The sequence below is a fragment of the Peromyscus eremicus genome, chromosome 8b, assembly GCF_949786415.1.
Source record: "Peromyscus eremicus chromosome 8b, PerEre_H2_v1, whole genome shotgun sequence".
Lineage (NCBI taxonomy): Eukaryota > Metazoa > Chordata > Mammalia > Rodentia > Cricetidae > Peromyscus > Peromyscus eremicus.
Window position 1 is genome coordinate 53,812,253 of NC_081424.1, and position 13,848 is coordinate 53,826,100.

General features: G+C 49.2%; 1 protein-coding gene across 1 annotated transcript in view; it reads left to right on the plus strand.

Moving 5' to 3' along the window:
- Positions 1-13,848, plus strand: part of Synj2 (synaptojanin 2) — a 101,617-nt gene that overhangs the window by 42,457 nt on the left and 45,312 nt on the right. Inside the window, 2 exon segments of the mRNA XM_059272814.1 lie at positions 4,475-4,745; positions 10,451-10,676. Of these exon segments, the coding sequence (XP_059128797.1) occupies positions 4,475-4,745; positions 10,451-10,676 (497 nt within the window).

Here is a 13,848-nt window from a genome sequence, read left to right on the forward strand (position 1 = left end):
TATTCATCCACATGGACAGTTTTGTATCGTGTTTACATCTACAGAAATGGAAAACAGAGGGACTGGAGAGATGGCTCAGTGGTTAAGAGTGTGTACTGCTCTTCCAGAGGACCCAGGTTCAGTTCCCAGCACCCACATTTATGGCTCACAACTGCCTGAAATTCTGACTCTAGGGGATCTGACACCTCTGGTCTTTGGGCACACACACACACACACACACACACACACACACACACACACACACACAAAATAAACCTTTAAAAAAGAAAATCCTAACTGGAAATGGTACAGTCTACTGTCCTTCCACCAGTCAATGTTTATTGTCTCGTTATAAAATGTCTTCCCAACACATCTTTACATTTTATGTTAAGTGATAATTTAGCAAAATGTTTTGTTTACACTGTACTGTTTATACTGTTTGGCCAGTTTGCCACCGCAAATGACGCAGTGAGAAATCTAAGAAACTGGTTAACTGCCGAATAGTAAGAGGGTGACCAGTGGAGCACTCGGAGCCCAGAGTGTGCTATGATAGGGTGACAGTCGGAGGGACAGAGGGTGGGAGTGTGACTGGAGGGCCACCTGCTCAGGGAGAGCATGCTCAGGAGGTCATAAGCATCCACTGGACACTGGTAATGAAGGTTCTAGCAGTTTTCTTTTTCCCATCAGCACTTAGAATATGCTGCAAAATGGGATGCTACCAAGCAGCTGGAAGCATCCTTCTGCTCTACCCCAATAGAAGCTGTGGGCAGGCAAGGAGAAGAAGCTCTTCGTGTGCCAGTCATTGGAGGCTTTGTATCCTGTGTTGGACAGCCTTGAGTGACGGTAGCAGGAAGGTGGGAGCAGCGGCAAGTGGCGCCCTCTGGTGTTCCTGCTGTCTGTCATGCTGGCCTTTGGCATCAGGACCCTTCCGTCTGTCTACAAGTCTTAAAACGCATAGGCCTGCAGGAAGTCATCCAGATTCCTTCTTAGCCCTTGCAGCAGCTGACACTGAAGCTTGTGGGCAGGCCCAAGCATCGTGGTTCTTCAGCCCTTGACAGAACAGCCTGTGTTATGGCTCCCAGGCCTTGAGTGTCTTGAGACCCTTGGCCTTAGAGGCTTAGCAGCTCTGGAACTCTTCCAGAGACTTCAGTTTCTCTACTCAGGCCCTTTATAACCTGTCCTCCTTTGCTCGGAGCCTTCCATCCTGTGAGGCACTGACTGCCACCTCCCTGTTCCTGCCCTGCTCCTCTGTGGCAGCGGCAGCTTGCTGCTGTTTCTTGCTGTCCCTTAAGACAAACCGTTGACCAGGCTAGTGCTGCAACACCAAGGGCCGGCAGCCCAGGCTCTCCCAGCCCACTCCCTAAGTGAGCCTTACCAACCTGTTTATATAGGCAAGAAGGGGCATTTTAGACCAATCAGGAGACACCTCACATGTAAATTAAGATTTGTGTTTGCGCCAGTCACAGGCACACTTTGCATATGAATGAAAGTGTGTGCTTGTACTAATCGCCCGTCTTGTCCCCTTTACACCAGTCACAAGCAATCCCTTAGCTGGGAAACAGCACTAAGAAGGCTGTCCCTTCAGGACCAGAGCCACACCTGTGATCCTTGTGTAGTTTTCTTTCAAGGCATCTGCGGAGGCTTCCAAACAGCTGGTGTTAGCACAAGGGTAATCCCCCAGCTGTCTGAATGTCCTTTTGCTCAAGGCAACAAGAAAGAGTCCAGCAGCTGCCAGTTAGTCAGTTTGCCCATCCCCTGCTGCCCTTACCTATTTACAGGAAAATGAATGCCTGGACTCTTACAATAAAAACTCAAATAACTTATTAATTATGATTTTAAAAGATTTTTAACAGTGCCTAGCACCTGCCCAGTGCCAGTGCCCAGAGAGAGCTAATCTCCATTTGTTGTCTCAATACGACTTTTAAGATGCAGGTGAAAACTTGGGTGTGTTTGTTTGTTTGTTTTTTGTTTTGTTTTGTTTTGGCTGCTGTAGCAAAGTTCCAGAGACAGGAGCCGTGGCTCACAAACACTTGCAAGTATCTATCTTATAGTCCAAGATTAAGGTGTCAAAAGGCCAGGGGCCGGCAGACCTCAGGCTTAGAGAAAACCCCATGTTTGAGTGGGGTTTCAACCCAGAATAGTGTGCCTGGGCCAGGATTTAGCTCCCTGGGGACCTTGTGTGTGCAATGGCAATGGCATCTCTCAAGAGCAGTGTTGTTAGGAACGTGGCAAGTGCCAGCCGTAGAGCAAGACTTAGCCTGAGTAAAGGGCCCAAGTGGCGTAGCCAGAAAGTGGATTCCGACGATCCCGGTTCCCCTTCTCAGTCACCCCCGGCTTCTTAGTCTCCTCTTGCCTCCTCTCTATAAAAAGGGCGGACGGTGGTGGTGGTTGGGATGGCTAAGTCACTGTTTGTATAGCACCTGGTGCATGAAGCATGGCCCTGTGTATCAGCTGTATGGAGGTATTGGGCTCTGCTGTATACCAAGTGGTGGCTCTAACTTACCTGTCCCTCCTGGAGCCCTGGCCCAGCTGAAGGGTACCTTCCTGAGCTGGCACCATCCTTTCTCATTCTCTGTAAGAGCCCCCTACCACAAGCCTTCCTCATTCACTTCTCCGTCACTGAGCCCCCAGCCCAGACCATGCAAGGGGACTTTGCTGGGTACCATTGTTCCCCAGCATTAAGCTCCTGAGTTCAGGCAGCCAGGTGCTGAGGCTGTGGACTCTCTCAGCCCCACTCACTGAAATTCACCTACTGGGAAAACCTCACCTTAACTGTTTAAACGGCCCAGCAGAACTCTGGTTCTTCATTGTTTCAAAGTGACTTCCTGAGGATGCACATGCCAAGCCAATATCATGGCCCTGTGGGCACCCTTCTTCCCCACAGTGCATCAGCCAGCATGTGTGAGCCATGACCTACTTACTCAGCAACTGCTCTTTAGTAAAAACCAGTCACCCCCTCGATGGAGCTGCATGCACACTTCCAATGTGTGAGAAGGGCAGCCTGCTGGAGGCGGTGGGTGGTAGGATCATAGGCTTTTGTATGAGAGCGTGACGAGACGTAAGGATGGCATAAAGCATTAGTTTGGTCAGTGGGAGGCTGTTGGCCATTTGGAGTAAACCTTGCTGGGACATATCCTTCGACCTTAGCAGGGTGGGAAGGACATCTTGATCCAGGCTCATTACCTACTGGGGGTGCCTCTTGGACCCTGTCCTTTGAGGGGACACACAACATTGCCACCACCCCTTGACTTAGGTAGTACTGTTATGAAGTAGGGTACCTGGAACAGAGAAAGAGCAGCCAGAGACGGCGTGGCAGGGTCTTGGAGAAGGATGTCTCAGTCTCCTGCACTGGAATATATTTAGGAAGTGTTCATACGCACGGGCTGCTGGGAGATGATAGTATACACTAAGTCCTGCCCCTAGTGCAGAGCCCCAGCTGCTGAGGGACCCAACCAGAGTGAAGACTACTAGCTTTCTGTGCCCCAGTGCTGCTTGGGAAGCTTTGGATACAAAGAGGGGCACCCTACTGTGTCTTTGAGAGCAGGTCTGGCCTCCTAGAGGAGGGGCTACCCATTGACTGGAAGGAGGGGTGGGGGGTTACCCAGTAAGGAAGACTCCTGGTATTCCAGAAGGTGGAAGGCTCCTCCTTCCACCCTGCCAGGAGAGAGCTGAGACTGGGAAGTTGGTCGGGAGGTTGGAAGGAGTCTTCTGCTGGGCAGATGGCAGTGGAGCCTTTAGCCAAGTGGGAGGGTGTCTCCCATAAAACGACAAAGCGAGTGTAAGAATGTGTGGTCCATGGAGGAGCGGCAGAGTGCAGCCCTGGAGAGCAGCTGCCTGGGAACAGTCCACATATGAGGCGGGGGTGAGATATGGGGCAGGGTGCAGAGCAGAAGCCCTCTGGAGGGGTTTTCATGTCTGTCCTGGGGTGGGGTGGGGGTGTCTGTGGGAGCCACAGAGGCGTCTGAGCAGGGAAGGTCTGCTATTCAGCTGTGTTTAAGAAGGCTGTGCCTGCTGTAGCTGTGAGGGAGCCCAGGCAGTGGGTAAGGGGTGGGGTGGATTAGAAGGTGTTGGCACAGATTTGGAGGGCTGGGGTCAGGAAGGGAAGATGCTAAAATAAAAGGCTTGTGCTAGTCTAGAGGGTAGATGGCTAGGCCCTGAAGTCTCTCTTTCCATCCTGTGGACAGAGCTGAGGCTGAGAGGTGAGTAGAATGATGAGCTAGGGAGAGGGCTGTGGGAAAGCCTTCATATCAGAATCACCATAGTAGGGTCTGTTCGAGCAACAGCTATTTTTCTGGGCTGAGGAATAATACAGCTTTCTGATGGGTGTGGCACTGGTGCTACTGTTTGGGTTACAGGCTGGGTAGCTGGGCAGCACCCCCCCTAGGTCTAGGGGACAGAGTTAGAAATACCCTCCAGTTAGGGTTGGGGTTTACTCTGGGATGCAGCCTGCTCTGTGTCCCTAGTCCTTCATCTTTTCTGTCTATGTTCCTTCCAGGTGGTGTCCCCTTGAGCTTCCTGGTGTTGGTGACAGGCTGCACATCAGTGGGCAGAATTCCAGACGCAGAGATCTATAAAATCACCGCCACTGAGTTCTGCCCCCTGCAGGAAGAGGCCAGAGAAGAAGACCGCCTGCTTGCCTTGAAGAAAATCCTGAGCTCAGGGGTGTTTTATTTTGCATGGCCCAATGATGGCTCCAGCTTTGATCTGACCATCAGGGCGCAGAAGCAGGGTGATGACTGCTCCGAGTGGGGGACCTCCTTCTTCTGGTAAGGGACTGGGTCACAGAGGGCAGATTCTGGGTCACACCTGAGCCAGCCATTGCCTTCCATCTTGCATCTGTCTAGGGTTCTGGGTCAGCTGTGGCGTGGCATTGAGAGCCATGCTTGCTCTCTGTGCAGTGGGAGAAGATAGCTAATCCTGCATCCCTACCTACCCTGTGGGCCTAGCTCCAGGAATGTATTCATGTGGTCCCAGATAGATCCTGAAAAGAAACTCTGTTCCCTGAGTGAAGAGTGTTGGGGCTTCACCTGCTCAGGCCTTCTCTACAGTGATGCTCTCCTCAGATGATCCAGAGCCTTGGATCGTGGACCGGCCATGTTGCATGGAAGCGGAGAGGGCAATGATTGCAGAGACCATGCTCAGGCCTTCTCTATGGTGCTGCTCTCCTCTGACTGGCTAGGGACAAGAGAGAGAAATGGGCAGAAGCTTTGTAGTGGGAATCCTGCTGCGTGTGTCCTAGCAAACCTTGTCTTTTCATGCTTTGGCCACAGCAGCCCCCCTCTAGAGCCACACCAGTCTCCCAGCCACACACAGACACGGAGGCTTGTTCCTACCCTGCCTTGGAGCTTGCCTGGCTTTACCCACAGGAGCCAGCAAGGGTTCCCATGGTAGGGTAAGGGACCTTCCTATAGGACTTCAGCTCCCTGCTCATGAATTTCTCATTCCTCTCAATAGAGTAACCTTTGTCACATCCCTACATCCATCCCTAGCACCCTACCTTTACATCCTCTTGGTCCTCTCCAGTTTGTCAGTGTATGTGCTCATGTGTTGTAGGATATTTTAATCACACGCTGACACTCCTGAGACCACCCAATAAAGTTATGCCTTGAATCAGGGGACAGAGACAGGGACTAGCTGACTGGAATTGGCCATAAAGAAGCCAACAATTTGGATAGAGAAGACACACAGGAAGGAAAGGGCAGGGACTAGAGTTTGAGCTCTTTTGTTTCTGGGACAAGGGAAGAGTTGTCTCTCTAGTAGGATCTCTGGCCAAAAAGTAAGGTCAGCTAGTTGCTACTCAGCCTCTCTGAGCTAGCAGATTTTCACTCTAGCCTTTGACTTCTGAGTCTTATTGATAAGTGGCTGTGGCAGAACCCAGGGGCCTTGGGACTGGAAGCCCCACCAGGTTGCAGCCTGAGTGGCTGGTGGGGTACTGACTGAGGGGCCATTGGGCAGCAGATGATAATTAAAATATCAGTGAAGCCAGGTGGCAGTGGCACACACCTTTTATCCCTGCACTCGGGAGGCAGAGCCAGACAGATCTCTATGAGTTCGAGGCCAGCCTGGTCTACAGAGTGAGTTCCAGGACAGGCTCTAAAGCTACACAGAGAAACCCTGTCTCAAACAAACAAACAAAAACAAAAATCAGTGAATTCATGTGCATCCACTAAGTTGACAGAAAAGCATCATTTGGCGCCCCACATGGGGCACCATTTGTAATGAGTCTTTCTCTGTTCCACTAGCTCCCAAATAATGACAGGGAGACTTATTATTAATTATGAAAGCTTGAAGCTGGAGAGATGGCTCAGAGGTTAAGAGAACTGGCTGCTCTTCCAGAGGTCCTGAGTTCAATTCCCTGCAACCACATGGTAGCTCACAACCATATCTAGTGGAATCTGATGCCCTCTTCTGGCATACAGTTGTACATGCAGATAAAGCACTCATATACATAAATAAGTAAATCTTTTTTTAAAAATTATGAAAGCTTGGCCTATAGCTTAGGCTTGTTTTTAACTAACTTTTACAACTTAACCTATTTCTATTAATGTATATTCTGTCACATATCTCCCATCCTGCTGCTTCTGTGTCTCCTGGCGCCTCTGCCTTTCTTCTTCCCAGAGTCCTCTCTATCCCCAGAAGTGCTGCCTACACCTCCTGCCTAGCTATTGACCATTCAGCTCTTTTTTTTTTTTTTTTTTTTTTTGGTTTTTTGGTTTTTTGAGACAGGGTTTCTCTGTGTAGCTTTGCGCCTTTCCTGGAACTCACTTTGTAGACCAGGCTAGCCTCGAACTCACAGAGATCCACCTGCCTCTGCCTCCTGAGTGCTGGGATTAAAGGCGTGCACCACCACCGCCCAGCCCATTCAGCTCTTTATTATACTAAATCACATCTTCACACAGTATATAAATATCTCGTAACAGTCAGGTTTAGAGCACATATGAAATCCTGCCTGTCTTATTACAATGCATGATCCAGTACAGCAGATAGGGATAGTGTCTAAGACCCCTTCCACATTTCTAACTAGCTGCCCGGGTGGACTGCAGACCATGCAGTTAGTTGAAGTTGCCAGGTGTTTGCTGGAAGTTCTGTGATTTCTGATCATTCTTTGGGGACTAGCATGTGCCTTGCACTGTCACACATACTCCTGAAGCTGTGGCCCAAGGCTGGGAAGCAACTCTAAAGCAGGGATGTCTGTGAACCGAGAAGAGGATGTGGCATTCCTTGGAAACAGTAGACCCTGGGTATCTGGCTTTCCACAGCACTTTGGTAACTCTTCCCGTTGACCACTCTGTGGCAGAAGATGAGAGACAACACAAAGCCAGGGAGGTAAAGAGGTGGGCCTGAGAGGGCTTGGAGGAGAGGAGGCCCCATTGTACCCCTTTTGAAGTAGATACCAGGCTGGATTTGGATTTGGGAGGAGGAACTATCTGTGGAATGCACTAGGTGGGTACCCAGCCCAGCCCATGAAGCTGACCACATCACAGTCAGCAGGCAGAGTGGCCACAGCCAGATCACCCAGCCCATTGTGTTGTGCTGAGTTCTGGAAGCCACGGCAGGAGCCAAGTGGAGTCCACAGAGGATACAGCTGGTGAGCACAGGAAAGGGGACAGCAGTGGGGTCAGCCTTCCCCAGTGGTTGTCACTTCCTAATGCACTTGAGGCCTGGCAGGAAGCACCAAGCTGTTACTCTTTATAGATGCTGATCTCTTCTTCCTGGGCTCTGAGCCGCCCTCCCCAGAGTCACTTCAGTGAATGTCAGAGTTGTCCAGTTGACAGAGGCTTCTTCCCATGCCCCCAGTGACAGGGGACATAGCGTCATGGCCAGCGGACCATTTAATGTATGTTACTAAAGTAGTTTATTGTCTGAAGCTCAGAGAGTGGCGTCGAAAGCAGCCTGTCTTGTTGAGGTCTTGCCTCTCAGCCCTTTTCACACATAGCAGCACTGTACCTGTGAGAACCCAGATGGTGGGCAGGGCTCCCATGGCAGGCTGGCTGGGTGGGGGTGGCAGGGGCTGGCAGTGGTCACATTCCCAGAAGCTTGCCTCAGGGTGAGGGCTTTGAGACAGGAGCATCCTCTACTTGCACACATCACTGGGGAATTGAGCTCTAGGGCAGGAATCAGCTTCCTTTTTTTAAACAAATAGGCCACTGTGGCCTAGATTTGGTCCAGACCCTGTTAGAGAAAGTTTCCCGGTGACAGGTCTCAGACTGTTGCTGTCCGGGCCTCCCGGGCGTGAGGGAGGCTGGCTGATGGGGGATGGGAGGGTGATGTGGCCCTGTGCAACTGTAGGGCTTTCAATTGGGAGGGCTGAAGCTGGAGTATGACAGTGACGGAGGAGTCACCTAGCATGCAGAAAGCCCTGAGTTTTATCCCTAGCACTACAGTCAGTCAGTCAGTCAGTCAGTCAGTCAATCAATCAACCAGTCAGTCAGTCAGTCAATAAAATAAAGCTCTCAGGCTTGGCTTTAGAACACAACACTGCATTTGCCGGCTCTGTGGTCTCAGGCAAGCGCATTTTGCTTCTCGTGTCTTAGTTTTAGTAAGTGGGATTTCTGATAATACCTTTCACATAGGGTCACTGCACAGATGGGTTAAACCAGTCCATGCCAATTATTTTGGAATGGTGCTTTGTGTACTTTTGCATGCGTATGTACTGGGTTTTGTTGTTGTTGTTGTTGTTGTTATTTGCTTTTTTATTTGATTGTTTATACTTCCCTCATACAATACATCCTGACTCCAGCACCCCCTCACTTCCCTCATCCCAGCCCTACGCACTCACCCCAGATCCACTGCTCCTCCATTTCCCTTCAGGAAAGAGCAGGCTCACGATGCAGTAAAACTAGAGACAAACCCTCACATCAAGGCTGAGCATGTGTCCTGTTTTCATCATCACTTTCATCACAGACTCCAGAGCCCAGAATCATCTGCAGGGTGTGGAGAGGGAAGAAATACTGGAGTTTGATCAACTTTTATTTTCACCCAATCCCCATTAACTTGTTTTGAATTTCTTTATAGTGCTTTTATTGTATCCATCTCCCTCCGTGTATATGTGTGCATATACATACATAAATGCATGTGTATTTAATACAGCTTTTATGTCATTTTATCTTTGCCCAATTATTACTTGATCAAAACATGAGTAATGTTCTTATAATGTTTTTTGAGACAGCATTTCTCTGTGTAGCCCTGGCTGTCCTGAAACTCGCTCTGTAGACTAGCCTGGCCTCGAACTTAAAGATTTGTCTGCCTCTACCTCTTAAATGCTGGGGTTAAAGGTGGGTGCCACTATGGCCAGGCTACAACATGAGTAATTTTTTTAAAGATTTATTTTTAATTATGTGTGTGTGTGTGTGTGTGTGCGTACACACACACACACACACACACACACACACACACACACACACACACACGTACGTGAGTACAGTTGCCCACAGAGGCCAGAAGAGGAGAGAGCTGGATCTCCTGGAGCTGGAATCACAGGTGATTGTCAGCTTCCCAGCGTGGGTGCTGGGAACAGAACTAGGATCCTCTGCAAGAGCAGCACAAACTCTTGACCACTGAGCCAGGTCTCGGACCCATGAGTAAATATTTTATTCTAATAAAGAATATGGCAGACACAGGTCTAAACAAGGCTCTTCTTAAAGCCCCTGGATGGTTGGCTTCCTTTCCATCTTTGTTCCTTCTGGCCCTTCCTGTCACCTGGTAAGAGCATAAGGAAAGGACTTCTGGCCTCTTCCTCCTCTACATATCATACTGCCTAGCCACTTGGAGTCTCTGATGAACAGAAATTTCTGAATCTATATGTCCCAACTGCAGGGCCCACTGGAGAACAGTCATTGTTGGCCTCTGTTGGGTGGTCATTCTTCCTGGGAGACGTGACAAAATGTCTCTTCACCTTGGATAAGGAACTCACAGTAGTCCAAAATAATGACACCACCGAAGTATGACTTGGTGAACCACTGAGCTTATCTTGGTTATTTACAGGAGTGTGGGTTAGAGTTTACTTGAAGAAGCATGGACAACTTAAAGGCAGCTGCATTACAGGACACCTAGTCCAGTGTGAGTGAGAACTTAGGAAAGCTAGAACCATGTATAGCTCTCTGCACTACTTGCAGGCAGGTCCTGTGAGGTCATCTCTCCTTAGCAGTCTTTGCTGATTATATATAACCTTAAGATGGGAAAGGCCTTACAAATCTGTTAAGTTTCAGGGACTTCCTGAGACTTGTGAAATGTTAACCTCCTTAGTCTTAAGGAACTTCTGTTTAGAACTGTCTGAATTGTACAGAGCCTCCCTTTAGAACTTCCTGAGGCTTAATAAGTTTCCCTCCAGGACAGAATGTTTCTGTTTGGATGAAATTGCATGTAACAATCTAGTGTCGCAATGGGTCTTACAGGAAGCTCCTTAGTACTTGACTCTGGCTGTGGCCTTTGTAACACTGGTGGAGTGACCCAAAGCTGACCTGTTTTACAGGAACCAGCTGTTGCATGTGCCCCTGAGGCAGCACCAGGTGAGCTGTTGTGACTGGTTGCTGAAAGTCATCTGTGGGGTGGTGACCATCCGCACGGTGTATGCCTCCCACAAGCAGGCCAAGGCCTGCCTCATCTCTCGCATCAGCTGTGAGCGTGCAGGCTCTCGCTTCCTTACCCGAGGTATAAACGACGATGGCCACGTGTCCAACTTCGTGGAGACAGAACAGGTGAGTACCCAGGACCGTCCATGGCACAGAGTCCATGCATCTCACACATGTGTGTTTTCTCTTATGAGTGGAAGAGACTTGGATGCATGCAAGCAGGTTTCTGACCATGGCTTCTTCATGTTATGTGTGTAATTGGAGCATTACTTGAAACTTGCTTCTGGCTTGGATGGTCCATCTTTTGGATTCACAGCTCATTCTGAAAGATAGTGATTGCTTAAGACATGTGTGCATGCGTGCATGCATGCGTGCATTTGAAAGCCTGAGGACCTCTAACTGAACCTAGAGCTTACCAATTTGGCTAGAATGACTGTCCATCAAGCCCTAGAGATGCTCCTGTCTCCACTTACCGAGAGCTGTGATTACCAGCATGTACCACTGGATCTGGCTTTTTGGGTTTTTTTGTTTTGTTTTTCAAGACAGGGTTTCTCTATGTAGCTTTGGTGCCTGTCCTGGATCTCACTCTGTAGACCAGGTTGGCCTTGAACTCACAGAGATCTGCCTGGCTCTGCTTCCCAAGTACTCGGATTAAAGGTGTGCGGGATCTGGCTTTTATATAGGACCTCAGGATTGAACTCAGGTCTTCAGACTTACGTTGGCAAGTACTTTCACAAGTGAGTCATCTCCCAACTCTTCTAATGTATTTTAGCCAAAGGACTCAAGAATGGAGGCCATAGCTGTAAAGAGTACCACTTACTCCGAGAGCAGTTGAAAGTCTTATTAGGGCAAATAAAGAATACGACAGAATAATGGAAGAAGGAACTCAATTTTTAAATTCTATCAGTGATAGCTTCGTTCTGGAAGCTTGTCAGTGCCTGGGAATGTGAGTATGTGTGGAACAGCAGTTCCTGTCAGCGCCCATGGAGGAGAGCCATCTGTAATACCTCCCTAGTCTCTTTTCCTAGCTTCCCGTCTCACTCCCGGAGATGCTGTCTTGCACCTGTTATTTTTTATTTTTTTTTTCTCTTACTTGCTCCCTGAATGCCACCTTGCAGAAAAAGGGTGGGATCACCTGCAGGAAGGGAAGCCCCAGAGAGGCACAGATGTGATTCCACTCTGGGCTGCGAGCACCCTGTGTGTGTTCCGGCCGCTTCGCAGTGCTGGTCACTATGGGGCTGTGAGAGGTGAGGGCACCAGTTGAGTTCAGCACAGATGTGCCTCCTCTACCACTCGTGAACCTCTGCGTGCTCAGACATTCAGTGATGGCTCAAACACTGTCACCCACCAAAGGCTCAAAGATGAAGGCCCCTCGTGGGAGGCAGATGGAAGTGGGAGCAGGAGATCAGAAGATCTGTGGATATAATTACTACCCTGGAGGACATTTGCTTGCCCTCCTGAATGTTGACAAGGCTATTAAATAATGATGGGTTGAAGAAAGAGAGGATACACATTCCACCGTGGAAGCCATTTTCCTTTTTCTTGCTTATATCTTCACAGCGACAATGACTTCCAAGGTTCTTTCGGCCACCTTCTTTACTTCGTCACTTTTATTTTTCTGTCTTGTAACAGTACCCCTCACCCTCAAACCATTCTATTCTCGGACAGAGTTCTGGTGTTTTTGTTTTGCTTTGCCGGTCATGAGCTGGACAGAGACACCACAGGTAGGAAGCAATGCTGACAATGATTGGCACGCACAAAGCCTGAACTTGGCACCAGAACCGGTTTCTGGAGGTCATCTTTGAGTCGAGAGACAATCTTGAGCCCGCCACCCGGTCTGAGGGAAGAGGGCCACATATTTGGTCCTGGTGGTGGTAGTCCCCAAATGTTTAGTTTTCAACCCGCTTAGAAACACTGTGGTCTCTTACTGTATCTTATAAAATACATCTTTAGGGGAACAGCTGCCCTGTCCTATAAGATGGGACATTAGACAGGGTGCAGTGTAAGTTTCCTAGGACTAGGTGGTTGATACAACAGGCGTTTGTTCTCACAGTTCTGGAGGCTGGCCGGCTGAAGTCAAGGTCAGGAAGGTCCGTAGTCTCTTGAAATTCCCTCGGGGGTGATCGTCCTTGCTTCTTCCAGCTCCTGTGGTTGCCGTGTAACTGGCTCGCGGGAGCATCATCCAGCTGCAGTCACACTGGATCAAAGGGCTCAGGCTCCTCCAGGGTGGTCTCGCTTATCCAATTACATTCACAGAGGTCCATCCGAACAAGGTCACATCTGGAAGTGCTGGAGCTTGGGACTCTAACACACTGTTTCTGGAAGAGATGTGATTGAAGTCATTAACACTGGGACATAAACCCGCTCCACAGAGCAGTGCTCTGACTGCAGGGGAATCCCTGTGACCTTTGCTTAGGGAATCCCTAAGACCAGCCAGTGTTTCCACAGGCTCTGGCTGGGGCTTTTGCTCTGGTTGTGTCATGTAGGGTATCTGGTGACTCGTGTGTCCCATTATCCCATGTTACTTGTTACTACTCAGGATCAAGGACCCTACCCTGTATCTCCTAGGGCTCCACTTTTGGGTGGCAGCCTACCCAGCCGGGCCTTAGAGATACGAACAGCCTACCCACACCCCCAGGGATCTGCATAGCCAGTCTCGGTCTGTTTCCTGCTGGTGTAACACGGAACCACATCCTGGTTATGCTATAAAGAAAAGAGATTTTGGTTCACATTTCTGGTCTAAAGTTGAGAGCCCACATCTGGTGCCACCCTTGCTGACAGAGTCCTGAGAGACGGGGTGTCATACGGTGAGTGAGAAGCAGCACACAGGAAACCTAGTCAAGTGGTTTTTATTTGAAAACTGAGTCCTAAAATAACTCAATAACCCATTAATTGAGTGAGTGGATTAATCAATCCATGAAGGCAGAGTGCTAATCACCATTTGATGATGGGGATTAAATTTCAACTTGCTTTTAAAGGATCAAGCCATAGAGGCTTGCTGCTTCCTAATTTCTTGAGGTAGGAGGAGGGATTTCTTGGCTTCCATAAGCCTTTGAGGTCTTTCCAGGTTTTTTTTTTTTTGTGTGTGTGTGTGTGTGTGTGTGTTTAATCCCCTTTTCCTCCTCTGGGTCACACTGGTGTGTCTATAAACCTCTCACTTGACCTCACTTTCCGTAGCAGTGGCTGCTCCTGGGCAGACACTACCATCTGCTGTCCGCCCAGAACAACAGGCAGCCGAGAGGGTGTAACTTAACCCCACAAGAATGTTTTCACTAGACACCTAACTGGGTGCGAGAGC